Source organism: Gavialis gangeticus, unplaced genomic scaffold, assembly GCF_001723915.1.
Source record: "Gavialis gangeticus isolate Ggan-Ray unplaced genomic scaffold, GavGan_comp1, whole genome shotgun sequence".
NCBI classification, from domain to species: domain Eukaryota; kingdom Metazoa; phylum Chordata; order Crocodylia; family Gavialidae; genus Gavialis; species Gavialis gangeticus.
This window is the reverse complement of record NW_017729024.1, coordinates 74,252,482-74,267,933: the sequence shown is the minus strand read 5'-3', so window position 1 is coordinate 74,267,933 and position 15,452 is coordinate 74,252,482. Positions and strand designations below refer to the sequence as shown.

At 40.4% G+C, this 15,452-nt stretch overlaps 1 protein-coding gene across 1 annotated transcript in view; it reads right to left on the bottom strand.

Annotated features, from left to right (window-relative positions):
* Nucleotides 1–15,452, bottom strand: part of MAN2A1 (mannosidase alpha class 2A member 1) — a 305,918-nt gene that overhangs the window by 166,656 nt on the left and 123,810 nt on the right. The window contains exon 10 of the mRNA XM_019517247.1: nucleotides 1,769–1,954. Coding sequence (XP_019372792.1) covers nucleotides 1,769–1,954 — 186 coding nt within the window. The remainder of the gene's footprint in view (nucleotides 1–1,768; nucleotides 1,955–15,452) is intronic.

The window sequence follows — 15,452 nt, the reverse complement described above, 5'->3', positions numbered from 1 at the left end:
TACTTTATTAACTAGCCTGGGAATACTGTAAGATTATTCTGGTTGTGGACAACTGTAACAATATACCATATTACAGGAAAACTTAGTATTCAAAGGAATGCATCAGGCAAACAAACCTAACTCTTTTATCTGTCCACTGATTGAAGTACAGCTAAAGCATAGCAGCTTTATACCTGAATGAAACAGTTTAACCCCAGGGGGGAGGGGCAAAATACAGCATGACTGGATCCAGCCCGTAGCTGCCCCTGCGGGGCTTTGCATAAGACAAAGCCCCACCTGCTCCTACCAGGGCACCCTGAGCTGCACACACCATTGTGCCTGCCACCTGCAGCTTCTGGTGGAGCTGTTCCTGGTGCTGCTATGTTCCCCTCACCTCCAGCAAGAGCTGCCCAGCTGAACGTCCCCCCATCTGCCTGCCCAGAGCAGGGCAGCAGAGGCAGGAGTGGGAGGAATAGCTGACAATGGAGGCAAGGGGAACACAGTGGCAGCTGGCCAGCTTCAGGCCCGGGTCAGGGCCAAGGCCTGGTCAGCAGGAACACAGGGGAAGCTGCCCTAAGCGGGGCTCAGCCACATGCAGAGCACCACAGGGACAGCTGCGAACAGTACCGCCCAGATGAGCTCTGCTGCAGATGCCCCCTTTCTCCCCCTCCTGCCCCTCACCCCTAGCGCCCAGGCAGCCCTCCCACACATACACGTCCTCCACACCCCACCTCCCCACAGGGCAAGGCATGCAGGGAGTGGATCATGGCTCGGTCCAGTCCTTGGCCCTGAGTTGTCACCACCCCACTACCTGGCCCCATGACCCTGGCCTCACCTGCCCATCCCACTCCTGAATACTGCTCCTCACCCACCCAAAGCCCCATAGGGAGTTTTGGTGAATTGATCCATGGAGGGGTGCTGACCCAAACCACGAGACTCCCCATGTGGCCCTCAGGCATAAATAATTGCCCACCTCTGGTTTAACTCCATCTAAACAAATACAGGAAACTGTCTATTGCATAGAACCAAAGCAACTCTTTTGTCTATCCATTCCGACATCTGTGTAAGCGGAGCTCCTACGTCTGCGTAACTGGAGCTGAACAGCTTCACCTGGGGTTAAAGTAACTGAGATTTAGCTTTATTTCAATCAGTATAAAAGTGGACAGACAAAACAGTTACATTGTTCTAGTGCAATACACAGTAAACAGCTGCAATTTAAAACCAATATGATTGTTTTGTCTGTCCACACTCCATTTCACAGTAGAGAAAAAACAATTAACTTCAGAAACTGGAATGAAATCAACACTGCAATCTGCAAATAAACTAATAAATTTGACACCATGAAAATCATATCCCAGATTAAAGTTAGGAGCCACATAGCGGGGAAGACTAATTTAATCACATAATGCTTTGTGAACATATATATTTTTAATCACTGCTTATTTGTGGCAGTGATTACTGCAGAAGTGCCTATTATTGGACAGAACAGCTACCTTGTTAGAGCAAAGGTCAGACTTCCCTTTCAACCTTCTTTTGAAACATCAATTTAAGTTGTAGCGTCTTATTTGGAAAATTGGGAAACTACTTCCCTATATCACTATATTTGTAAAGCACTTTGAGTATCTCAAAGGAAAGTCAACATAATAAGTGCAAAGTAGAAATAACACTATTTTCTTATTAACATATATTTGGTAGCTGTATTAAACATACGTACCAGTATTACGACCTAACGAGTAAGTTAGAAAATAAAGATGTTAAGTCTACATTATCTTTTATTAATTGCCTTTACCTAGTGCCATAATCCACAACTACCCAATCTTTGGATGTTCCAGTGATGGCATCATGGTGTTGAAAGAGTCCTAGGTTCCTTCTAGCTTCTGTCAACAACTTATAATGATCCACTGAAGGAAAGGCATTCATCTTGTCAGATTTCCTGCACTGTACTAATGCCAGAGAGTAAAGGATCTCAGCTGCCCTGGAATTGTAAAGAAAACAAACATATAATAAATAAATGCATGATTCTTTCCCTTTACACGTTTGATTTTACCTTGATTTGAGTTAGTTTTTTAAAGTTTGAGAAAACAGTGGTAAAAAACTTCTAAGTTAGTTAAGCAACGTAATTAAGATACCTTTTTCCTGTCCAAAATAAATAGAAAATTAATTTCTACACATCTAATTCAAAAGTGGTAAAAAATATCAGATTTTACATTTGGCTAAGCCCTCAAGGAGCAACAGAAATATTTTTAAATATTTAAAATGATTAAAATAATTAAATATTATAATACATTCTAACATTAAATAAGCTAAGCTTTAAATATTTTAAATATTTAAAAATTATTTTACTGAAGTAAAACTAAAACTACAATGTAAAACAAAATTCATCCTTCCTTACCAACCCCTCCTCACTACTTCCTTTTAAATTGCTCTAGATGTCACCAACAATTTGCCTGTCATTCAGTCAACAATCTGCAACAGACCTCTTTCTACATCCCTGTATTCAGGTTACATCAAAATCTTGCCAATTTTTTTCTACTTAACACCTCTAAAATACAGCTCCTTCCATTCCACTCAGATGGTTTTAAACTGTCATCCAGACTCCTCTCTCACATCTTGATTGCTGCAACCACCTTTGCTGTGGCCCAAGAAATACAAATTTGTTACACTCCTACTTCTTCAGGATACTCCGTTAAGCATCATTTTCCCAGTCTGCCACATTGACCACACCATCCCTCTCTTTCCATCCACCAAATGGCTTCCCTATCAAACTGATGTTTTTTGTCCTCAAGTTCAAGAGTCTTCACAGGCTATCAGCAAGCTATGTATCTTTTCTCACAGAATATCAACAGGTCAGCTTTTATTTCAAATCAGCTTATAACACCAGCCTCTAGCGCCCACTGTTTGAAATTATATTTCATATTCCCTTCCCTGTTGATGTTACTGGGAGCTATTCCAGAGCATGAACATCCACAAAGCTACCACTGTCCTCTACAACAGAGTGCTATCCTACAGTAAACCCCATGTGCCGCAGAAGCAGTACTGCAGGCACTTCCTTTTATTCCCTAGATAATACCTTAGACTGTGTTAAAGGTAATTTCCACTTTCTGGGGACTTTAGTTTATGGACAACATGAAAAATACCCCCACCATGCAGCCCTTGCAGCTGGTCTTTAATTTTGTTCAGGTGACTTCATCTTCAGGCTCTCTGTCTGGAAACTAGCAAGGGGTGGACAATCTGTGGCACAGGTTTCACAAGTGGACAGGCAACCTCTGTGTGTGGCACATGGCAGATCAGTGAAGGGGCAGGCAATATAGTGGCACATGGCTGGAACCAAAAAGTAAAGCAGCAAATCAGGCGGAAGAAGGGGATTGCATTGGCACTTGGGAAGGGTACAGGGCTAAATGTAGCACATCTGTTGGAAAGGCTCACCCCTCACTGATCTAAGTGTACCTGATGGTGCTTCTGTACACATGGTTGAATTGGAAAAATTTCTAAAAGTCCCCTTCTGGCCTACAAACATTTGATTTTATGCAACAGATGTGAAAATCTATGACTCAGCAATGTGCATGTGCGCCCAAAACTAGTAAAGATCAGAAAATACTTCATTTCATTCTGCAGTTGTAGTAAGCATCCTACCTTTACTATAGCTTTTGCAGGAAAAAAAAAAAGCTACTGATGGCTAATTTGCCTATCTTAAAAAATTAAGGTTTTTATCCATATATTCAATATAGAGTAAGCTGGTCACATATCTTAGAAAGTGCACTTAGTGTAAAATTGCAGTAGTTAAATGTTTTTCCAGCACACTATACTGTTTGCTCATATAACATCAAAATTTGTCATTATTAACCTGTTGAACTGTTTAAAGTAAAGCCACCTTAGAGCAAGAAATGTTGGCAAGATCCTTTTTTGGTTCAGTTCACCCATGTCAAAATAAGTAGTTGCAATATTACAATTTTACCTTAAACCAATTTGTCTTTTAAAGATCTGAACACTATACACAAATGAGGGACAACGCTGACCTAAAATATTTCTAATAGAAAATTATTCCTTAAATCAGGGCTCAGCAACCTATGGCCCCCAAAGCCATTTTATCTAGCCTGTGGAACAAGAGACTTCATCACTGTTCCAGTGATGGTGGGTTTTGCCCACACTCCGGTCGGACAACATAGAGACATGGCAGTAGCAGTGGCCAGGCTGGAAGGGTTGAACCCCTTTAGAGTCAAGCTGAGTTGTTTCAACTCACCAGTTACTAATTGCCAAGCGCCGTCCTAAATAATACCCTGCTACTTGGAACTAGTGTCCTGGCATTGTACTCAGACACTGTAAAATGGCAAGAGCCATAATTTGACTGAGCAGTATTCTTCACTTCTTTGTCTCAAACAATTTCCTAATACTGGTTTGTACTTTTGAACAGCTGCCAACTCCCCACCACAGGGGACTGCATTTCACTAAGGCAGCATTAATTAGAATATTTAAGTCTAAAAGCCAAATTCTAAACTGTGATGTTGATGCATTTAAATAATTGAGTTTCATATTAGTTACTTTCGTTATGTTTGTATATTGTTTAGTTCTCTCTTATATGCTCTAGTCATAAATACATTTATAGATGCAGAAGTGTGTCATTTTATTGTGACAGAAGCTAAACAATTTGGAAGTCCTTCAACCTTTCAACATGTTTTCAATAGGAAAAACTGGGGGGGTGGGAAATCACACATTTTTAAAAAACAAATCAAAGGCACATTACATATTTTAGTAGTTACCTTCATAAAGTAGCTGTACATCTTTGAATATTGATGAAGGTTCTGAAGTTAACTATATATATTTTTATAAAGTCCAGCAAATCTGTACGTCAAAAACATTCAACCACCAAAATCCATGGTTCCTACAAATGCCTTACCCAAAACTTGGTATCTGACCCAATGCACAAAATGCCCTCATGGCAACTACACAGGTTAAATTAAACAGCAGCTATGCAACAAAATGAACTTGCACAGAAAAAAAAAATATATAAACAGACATATATGCCACTAGGAGCTCAATTCTCACAGAACAAATCACATACTCAAGGGAAATCTACCTAACACCTTTAAAAAAAGCAAACTTGTGAACAAAAATTCACAAGCTGGCTGGTCATTAATAACCAGGAACTTAACACTGATATTGGTTTTATGGTGCATTATAACCTACTTGATTCCTGAATTCTTCCCACATGTAAAAGGTGGTAATGACTCTCCTGTCTTTCTGCAGGTCTTCATCTCCCAGTAATCAGTTCCTCTTCTTCAGCTAATTATCGACCCTCTACCCCTGGAAATTTCTCTCCTCCTTCTTCCAACTGTTTTTTTTTTTTTATTATTATTATTATTATTATGATGATGATGATGATGATGTGCTTCCTTTTACCCCTCAGACCTGCAGAAGAATGTCTTCCATTCAAAAGCCTGCCTGCCTCTATCCCAGATAGACCATTGGTCCAAGAAAGATACCACCCTACGAAATCCTGCCTCTCACAAAAATATTCAAAACACTTCAAGGAAAAACTCCGTAGATAATTCATATCTAAGAGGTTTACTAAACAAAGTCAGGACCCCTCATATCTGGACACAAAGTCAGGTGTACATTCTTCTGGCAAGCGAGCAATTTAATGAGGGTTTCAAAATACCAAAAACACAGTTATCACAGAGGCAGACAGCAGGGAAATGTAGGAAACAGAACTGCCAGAGTCTGTTCCAAATGACTTCCACAAATGATTTAACATCACTAGCTGAATATATTCCACAGATTTTTACTGTCTTTGTAAATGCAAAATCATGTCTAATTTCTTAAAGAAATAAAACTGCAATCCTTTGAAGATCAACTGTTCCCAACTTCAAACAAAAAGATGCCAGCCCTTTTATCCACAGTGTTAGAACTGAGCTGGAATTAAATCTTAACTTAAAAACAGATTAAGTCAGGTTTGTGGATCCCTATAAGAAAACATCAGTACCTAACATTTCATGTTACTTGCTTCCATAGTGCATTACCAGAAATGACTGATAAAGGGAAGGGCATAGATTATAAGCAAATGTGCATTTTTGCTAACAATGGCACCTTCAAATCAAAAGGTGTGAAAACTGTTGGGTTTTTTTTTTAAGTCTCTGGACAGAGCAGTCTCACCAAAAGCACATCCTGTTCTGTGCTTGTATTTGGACAGACAGTTCTGATGCTTATTCAGCAGATATGAGGTATTCAACTTATAAACATTCTGTAATAAAAAGTTCATGGCTTTACTGAAGGATAGCAGCTTTATCAAACACCTCACTTTAAACATGCTTACAGATGCTAGGGTTTAAATTAACCAATGCTTAATTCTGCCTTTTCCCTTAACAAGAAAACAATACTTTCTATAACCCTGGTGCTCAACCTTTTGGCACTGCAGGCCTGACAAGAGGCATAGGGCGGGCTCACAAGTCAGATACAATTTAGGGTCAGCATGTAAGGAACTGGGCCACAGCTGCAATCCTGCGTGCCAGGTCCAGCTGTAGCATGACCTCACACAATCCAGCATGCAAGGCCTCATCATCCAACCCATGGGCTTCCACACAAGTCCAATAATGTGGCAGAAGGGGAACAGTGGCAACATGAATTGCCATAGCTTCCCAAGGACATATTACTTTAGATGCAAAGTAATACTTACTACTTTTTAAAAAAAAAACTCTTGCACAATATTTTTCCACAATATTCTTAAGAAATATAATGCCAAAATTACTAGTTTGCATACTAGGGAGAATCAATATTTTTGCAAGCAATATATTTTTTAACTTACACAACAGGTGTTGGGGATGAGAGAAAGTCACCTAAAAAAGTATAGACAAGAAAAGATCAGGAAAAAGAGCAGCACACCTTTCCTACAAAAATATTAAGCATGGCTTTCCTTTTCCAACAAGATATACCAGAAAGGCAAAACCAATTTGTGAAGTTATTTAATTTTACCTGAGCACCATGCCTTACTCAACAAACTAAGTAACTAAGTCCAATTACCACCCATGTACCAATAATGTTTACCAAAGAATAGTCTATATTAGAATTTGCTCAAATACTGTATCACAGTCTCCAAACATGGCTAGAAAAACTGTGAACAGATGTTAATGTATTAAGCTAAAAATACTGATTTTTCAGCAGGACAGATTTTTATTTACATGGAAGTTAGATACACCAGCTTTCTTTCCCCAACTGAGAAGCTGTAAGACATTAATATGGTAATAAATCTAGTTCTAAAATATTTAAGACCCAATGAAGTTCACTGGAGTCTTATGTTGGCTGAAGGATTTCTTCATTAGGACGTCCAGCCACGCATAAGTTTAAGCCATCCAACTGCAGATGGCAGCTGAAGAATGGAGAGACAAAAAAATACCCCTATTGATAAGTTTACCTCCAGGCATCCTCACTAGTCTGTACTACAAAACCAAAGCACTAACCAAAAACAAGTGTTCACAGTTATATATAAATACACAAAAATTGTACTATGCAGTCTGCAATATCACAAATATTAAAGAAAAGTTGCTTATCTGTGCTGAAGTTCAAGATATTTTCTCTTCGTACACTGGTGTACATATATGCCTTACACCTGAAAGGAGAATTTTTTTGGCCGACAGTTGCCAATGAAGCCATGGATTAGCTCACACTCTCATGTGTACCAAGGGCATTAAAGTAGTGTGGGGTAACTGCTATGTATGTGGTCCCTTTGCAACCAAGGATCCAGTTTGTAACAGGATTCCTTAGTAGCTGGGAAAGGCATGTTATGGAATATACAAGCAACACATCTTAAACAATTCCAGTTATTGCATAGATACGTAACCTTTGTTTCTTCCATTTATATCACTCTGGGATAGAGTGGAATCACTCTACGTGATTCATAAGCACTTCCTAATATACACTATGATCAATGCATCCCTACCTAAAAAATATTGCAAAGCGTCTTGCTGAGAACATCCTTCAGTCAAGGTATTTCCATACATTAACAGTATTTGCTAAAAGTGGAATTCTAAATGCCTGATCTGCAGAAGTGGAGGGTTGTCGAAGCGGAATGAGCTCTAATATTACATAGGATCTAACAGCCAGTTGGCAACAAAGTTTAACACATCCTGAAACCCGTTTTGATAATTTCTGACATATAGGTTGGCTTTCCATCCTTTCGGCAAAGGACAAAAGACGGCTGTGGGAAAAGTTCACACTTTTCCCACAGAAAAGTGCTAAGAAGTTTTTGCAAAGAAAAATGCTAAGAAGTTTTCCTTCTCAATAATTCAAGTGCAATTTGGGAAAGAACATGTTAAATAAATAAATAGCATGATACTACTTCTCACCCTAGTACTTAGGGTGCAAGAAGCCCCTGCCATGAATGCCTCATCTTTCCAGTCATCCTATATGAAATAACTACCTCATTTATCTGAGCCAAAGAATTCTGAATTTAAGATGACCTCCAAATAAATTAGATTCTATATACAGAAAATGTATGAATTTGTTAAAATGTTCCATGTATAGAATTTAATTATTAGACAGCCATCTTAAATCCTCCCCTCCCTGCACAGCTGCAGCAGGTTTTCATAAGGACAAAACATTATCAGTTTAACTGAGTTCCCATCTAGGGACTAACTCGGGGTGATAGTAGGCATGGTGGCATGGGAGGAAAGACTGAAGGATAACTGTGCCCATGACAGATGGAAGCTTCTAAAAAGGCACAGTATTGGAAACCTAATGAGAAAAGGTTATTGCCTTTTAAGTAAAAAATACACACACCTAGTCCATAGTTCAGGAGGAAGGTGGTTTCATAACTCAGAAAAACGTGGTGACTGTTTTCAGATGGAGGTAGAGGAGGGACAAGAAGTAAATGTGGTTAATTAATTACTCCTAATCAAATCAACCATAAAAGATTTTTTTACTTGTCAATGAAGGAGAACCTCACAAGGCAGATGCTGCATTTGTTCAAGTGCGTTCAGAAATAAAATGCCTCCAGCCACAAATGTGGGGAAGAGTGCCGCCAGACTACCCAGAACAAAATACTGTGAACATAAAGTAAAACTTGGCATGAATTGCTCTCAGTAGATTCAACAACTAAATTTATATTCTCACATGCACATTCACGTCTCACATCTTGTGCCTCCTTTTGAAACAACAGCGATGTAATGCACAGACTGCAAGCGTCTCAAGTGGCTTACATTTCTGAGTAATGTAAATCACCTTCTTGACCACTTCCTTGAGAATGCACTTCATAAACTACTACATTACAGTCATGCTTCCATTTCCTTCCTGAGCAGTGACTACCACTGTCCTGAACACAGTCCTGAGGAGTTGGCCTTCCTTCATCCATGTCAGATTCAGACATCTCCTCATTAGATGTAGGTTGTTCAGTGTTAAGAGAACCTGCCAGGTCAGCATTGCTACTTTCTGATGTAGCATTACTGGTTATTACGGTAGGCTGCAGAACCAGGGGCCCAGCAACAGATAAGGCTCCGATTGTTGCTTTCTATACTGTGTTTGGTGGTCACTCTTATATCTGGCAACTGATCAATGTGGCGGCACCAAATATTAGGCACTACTTGCACTGTGTAGAACAATGGACCTGTTTGTCCACTCACAATCATAGGCTAACATTTATTAACTCTCCAATTGCACACCACTACTCCGTGACCTACACATAGCTGCCAAGGGGCACCTATCCCCCTTGTCATGGCCTATTTATCTGGAGACTTACAATATGTTGCTGCAAGTTTAATTTTAACAAGTCCAGCCATGACCTAAGATTCCGGCCCATGAACAGCACTGCCAGTCTAACTCACTGTAGCATGTACTGCATTCTGGTTTGCTAGGAAAAAGCAGACCATCTTCTACTGTTTTTCATGGACAGCAAGGCATTTTTGAAAGACTATGCAAACTGTCCAGCCAGGCCAAGGGTGGCTGTATGATATGGTGCAGAACTGATATATGTCAGAAGCCATTTTTCTTCATGAACCTTTGAAACTCATCTGAACTGAATTGTGGCTCACTGTCAGTTACAACTTGTTCCCATAATCCAGTGTTTGTAAACAAATGTCACAATTTTTCCATCATCTGTGCTATACTAATGGTTTTCATGTAGAAAACTTCTGGCGATTTCGAGTCAAAGTCCATAACCACTAAGTCAGTGGTTCTCAAACTTTTTAGACTCAAGGTACCTCTCCAAAACTCGTCAAAATTTAGTAGTACCCCATTTTAAAGATAATTTAAATATATTATGCACATCGTAATACTTGCATCGTAAGGTTATTAATTATTGCATTAGCAATTGATTAGACATTATAATAATATTACATTTGCCTCACCAAATTGTGCACCTTCTGCAGATCCAGGTAGGAAAGGAGCAGTGGCAGGAGCATGCGATCCTGCCACAGCCCTTCCTGGTCCAACCCTGCACAGGATCTCCTGGAAACAGAGGCAAGCAGGGCAGATGGAACTATCCTGCAGGCCTCAGTTTTTAGGAAGCATTTTGGAGCCAAACGGAAGCATGCTGCAGCAGAAAGACCTGCATCACATTATAGGGGCAGGTATGGTGATTCTGCTTCAGGTCTTCCTGGTTCAGCTCCTGAAATTGGGGTGCATGGGACAGTTCTACCTAGTGGTGGTGGCAGCCTGGAGAAACAGTGCTGCCACCAGGTAAAACTCCCCCGTGCACCCCATTTTCAGGAATTACACCAGACCCAAACTAGGGAGAGCTGCAACAAAAGTGGTGGGCCTGCCTGTGTAAAGCAGGTAGGGACACCTTTCTGCTGTAGCCACTTTTCAGTTCACTTCTAACATGACCCCTTAAACAGAGAGGCACACAGGGCAATTTCATCCCATGGCAGCAGCACTGCAACAACTCTAGCAGGTTTGCAGTTAGGAGCCACTACACTAGATACAGGGCCATCCCTAGTGGGGGGGCAAATCAGGGCAACTGCCCTGGGCTCCATACTTTGGGGGGGCCCTGCAGAGTGGCTGTGGCCCCTCCTACTGGGCCCAGCCAGTGCTGGTGACTCCACGCTGCCTCCAGCTCTGTATCTGGCTGCTCACCACTCCACTGCCAGCTTCTTTGCGTTGGGGCCCCACACAGGCTGATTTGCCCCAGGCTCTGCACCCTGCTAGGATAGTTGGACTAGGTACATCATCTCTAAAAATGGTTCTGCAAAATCAATATGGAGCCATTGCCTAAGGAATAGATGGCCATTCCGGGAGGTGTAATAAACTAGTCTGGGTATATTCTGTACTTGTTGGTACCCCATACAATCCTTAGCAGGGTGTTCTACTTCTTGGTCAATACCCAACCACCATTCAAAACTTCCGGCAAGTACCTTCATTTTTACAACTCCTAGGTGACCTAGGTGTGCCTATGTGCAGATCTTCTAAAATTGTTTTGCAAAATAAGTTAACTATAATAGCATGAATTGCCCACATGACATCTTTGATGTATAGCAAGTTCATCTTTGTTTGCATTAAAGGTGCTAAATTAGGAATGTCCATATATTCCCAAACTCTCAGGGTGGTTCCATACATGCATCAGTGGGGGATCTTTCTTGGCTTTCTTGCCCAATCATATTACAGGTCACTGGGGCATATTCTAAATTAAATAAATTAACAGTTTTAGTAGATACTGTTTCTACTACAGGAGGCTCTTTGCAGATGAATTTAAGTATCCAGGAGCATTTCCAGGTGCCTTTGCTCTTTTGTTTTCAATGTCATTAAGTGTGACCCACTAAAAAGAGAGCCAAGCATTGCACACATGCTGCACCTGCCCTGGACATTCTTTTCTTAGGATGGAGAATTGCTACTAATGGTTGGTGATTTGTGACCAATGTAAACTTTTTCCCATATAGGTACTAATTAAAATCTTTACCTGCACCCTCTCCAGACTTAAACATTTCCTTGTCTTTGTGCATAGTTCTGTTCTGCTGCTGTAAGCAATAGTGATAAAAATGCTATGGACCATTCAGTACCGTCAGAAATAGTATGTGATATAACAGCCCTGATGCCACACAAAATATGCATTGTCACATAACTTGATAGGTAATGCCGGGTTAAAGTGACCAGCCTTTTTGCTTCTAGGAACACTTTCTGATGCTCACGTGACCAAACCCATTTGCAACAAACAATTTTAGAGGACACAATACAGTTGCTAGGTTTGGTACAAATCTACTATAATCGTTAGTAAATCCTAAAGAAGATACAAGTTGCAAAACAACTCTTGGCTGTGGGACTTCCAAGAATGTTTTTCTCTTAAGATCACTGTAGGCCTTGTGCTTCCATAATATGTCCATAACAAGAACTGAGCAACGGCCCAGACTGAGGAGGGGGCATGCCTAGGGTGACCAGCTTTGGGCACAGGGGCAGAGAGAGAAACACCCCACTGGGGGCTTCCCTCTTTCCAAGCACTGGGGAGACCCCAGCTGGAAGTGTGGTTGGAAGGGGGGTTCCCCCCACATCCCCTCAACTGACTGGAGGCTAAAAAGGGGGGCATAGCTGGGCAAACACCCATCTCCTGGTTCTCTGCACCAGTGGGCAGGTTGGGAGGTGAGTTCTAGCACCTCCTGGCATGGGCCACTGCAGGGGTCTGGCTACCTTTTGAAAAGCAGAAGTCAGTTCCCTTTCTTATTTGTTCAATCTAAGCAGTTTACAGAAACCTGTAAAGATTGAATTAATTCAGCCTTGACCATCTGTCCGTAGCCTATACGTATAACTACTGTCCTTATTATTCTGTTTTATATAGTTTATTTTAATCTCTTCTTTTTCTTAATACAGCATACCGTTTCAATATGCATCTTTTTATTGCAACTTAGGCAGTTAGCTGGGATTTAGGATCCTTTTCTACACCAATAGCATACATCTGGCTGTTACATGCACTGGTTCTTCCATTGCATATTTAATAACTCACTCATTCCTATTTCCATAGGCATTCTTCCATACAATTCTATAGCAACCTTGTCTGTAGTTTCCATAGCTATTCCAATCTCAACAGCACATTTAAAGATAAGGTCTCTTTCTGATAAGAGATTCCTTCCTACAGCTTCATTAGGTAGCCAACACACAAATGCGTCTCTGAGGGTCTCATTAACTCTGTCCTTAAAATGGCAAAATTCTGACAATTTCCATAGCAGTATCACAAAAGGGGAAATAGATTCACTTTCAAGTTGATTTCTTTTATGGAACCTGAACCTTTCTGCAATGATCAATGGCTTAGGTGCCAGATACTCTTGGACAATTTTCATTATTTCTTCAAAGGTTTCACTTGCTAGCTTTTTTGGAGTGAACAGGTTGCACAGTAAACTACATGTTTTTCCTCACATCAAGAAGGAATGCAGCTACAAGTTCCTGTGGTAAAATTTCATTTACTTCAAAAAAATTGCTGAGGCCACTCTACGTAAACAGGCCAGTCTTCCAATAAGCTCAAATCATTCCAATATAGATAGCCATTTGGTTTCCAACAGATTTCAAATACTCACAATTAAAACAAATTATTCTGGTTTGTTAAATGCATGCAGCACTTCTGCCAATGAGGACAGGATTCCACTTGTGTTTATCCAAGGGCATTCAGAAATAAAATTACTCCAGTCACAAATGCAAGTAGGAGTGCTTCCAGGCTGGCCAGCACAAAACATATTGCAAAAATAAAGTTATATATTAATTGCCATCCACAGATTCAACAAAAAGTAAATTTAGGTTCTCATATACACATTAAATAAGTTAAACATACCTCACAGATGTAGCAGAAAGCTATATTCTGGAATCACAGGGCACATTCACATGAGCAGACACGTGGTTTGCAGCACCTCAAAGCTGTCCGAGGCATCACAAACTGCATGCAGCACATGCGCAACCATTCACCTCACTGCAAATTTACAGCACGGCACCAATATATGTCACAAAGAGATCCTGGGTTCAAAAAAAATGCTGCCAAAAAAGTGGTGCAGTGCACCCTCCAGGAGCATGTGCTGGCCGACAAAGACTGGGTCCTCCAGGGAGACTTTCTGGCTGCAGACCAAAGCGTCTCCCCTCCTCTAGTTGTGTACCGGCTTCTCCAGAAAACTGGAAGGAGTGGGGAAATGGGCGTTTTGCCCAGCACCAAACCTCTGCACAGGGGCACATACTGTGACAAAATGTTGTGCCACTTCTATTTTTGATGCGGCAAACACACAACCCTGCACGTGTGCACTCATCTGGACACGCCCACAGTCTCTTTCTAGGCAGTTCCACTGATTTATTAAAATAAGGGCTTGGTACTTTACTCTGTCTTGAGTAGGACTGGGATCTATTCTGGGTTTTTTTTGTGGCAAAGGTACATCTTGAGAGAGACATAATGGCATTGGGATCCTTCAGTACATGGAAGACATCACACTAAAGAAATCTAAGCCCCCAAGACAGGGAAATGAATCACTATTGACTGAATTTATTCTTGGGATTCTTGACTTCTATAGCCACTAATCCTCTCTCGTGACCACGGATGTTCAAGATTAAAAAGCAGTACCTGCAGCATCTGGCTAAGATACCGCGTGACAGTTGCAAACAAAACTACACAAGGAATTTAGCTCATTCTCTATATTATGGCAATTTAACAATAAAATTTGTACATTCATTGCTATTTCAGAGAAAACCTCCATTTAAGCCTATATTTGAAATTCTGAATTATAAACCTACAGAGTAACATTTACAACTGAATAAAGCTAGTTATTTGGGGATTCGTACCTGGGAAAGCTCTTAATTTGACAGTGTATTATTTTCATTGGTTGCCATGACTCCCAAAAAACCCTATTCCAGGTATGAACTATAATATTTTGCTTCCACAGTTGGAATACAGTATCTTTTCCACCACTTTTGCTGTTGAAGTAACTGTTCATAGTATATTTCAAATACTCTTGGCAAGATGCAATAAAAACTTCTTAGTAGAAGCCACTTTTCCTCATATGCAGAATATTCTGCTATTTATGATAATTCTCCTGCACTTCTTGAAGTAGGTCCTGCAGCAAATCAGACCTCTAAGTCTTGGAAAAATTTATAGATAAACCTACATTGACTTCTCCCCCTGTACAGGTCTTACAGAAGTAGCCCTTTTAGAGACTCTTAAATCCAAATTCTTGGAACACAGAATCCTAAAGAATGAATGAAACCCAAACACAGAAGAACACTCTAGACGCAACAGCTGTCTTTTCATGGGGGTCAGTCACACCTAGCTCTTGGGGAGCCCATATACAGCACTCTGGCAGTAATAGTTTAAGCCAAATCCCTCTTGCTTTTGATGTTCTCCTTAAAATAGATTTACATACAATTGTTTTAAACTAGGGATATATTTTCCCTCAACAGAAAACCTATCTAATTTTTACTTCATTAATAGGAATTGACACTCTTACAAGGAGGACAATATTCAAACCATGTAATTTAAGATATTAAAGGAAACATATGACTAAGAAAACTATGAAAATAAGATATTGAATGCATCA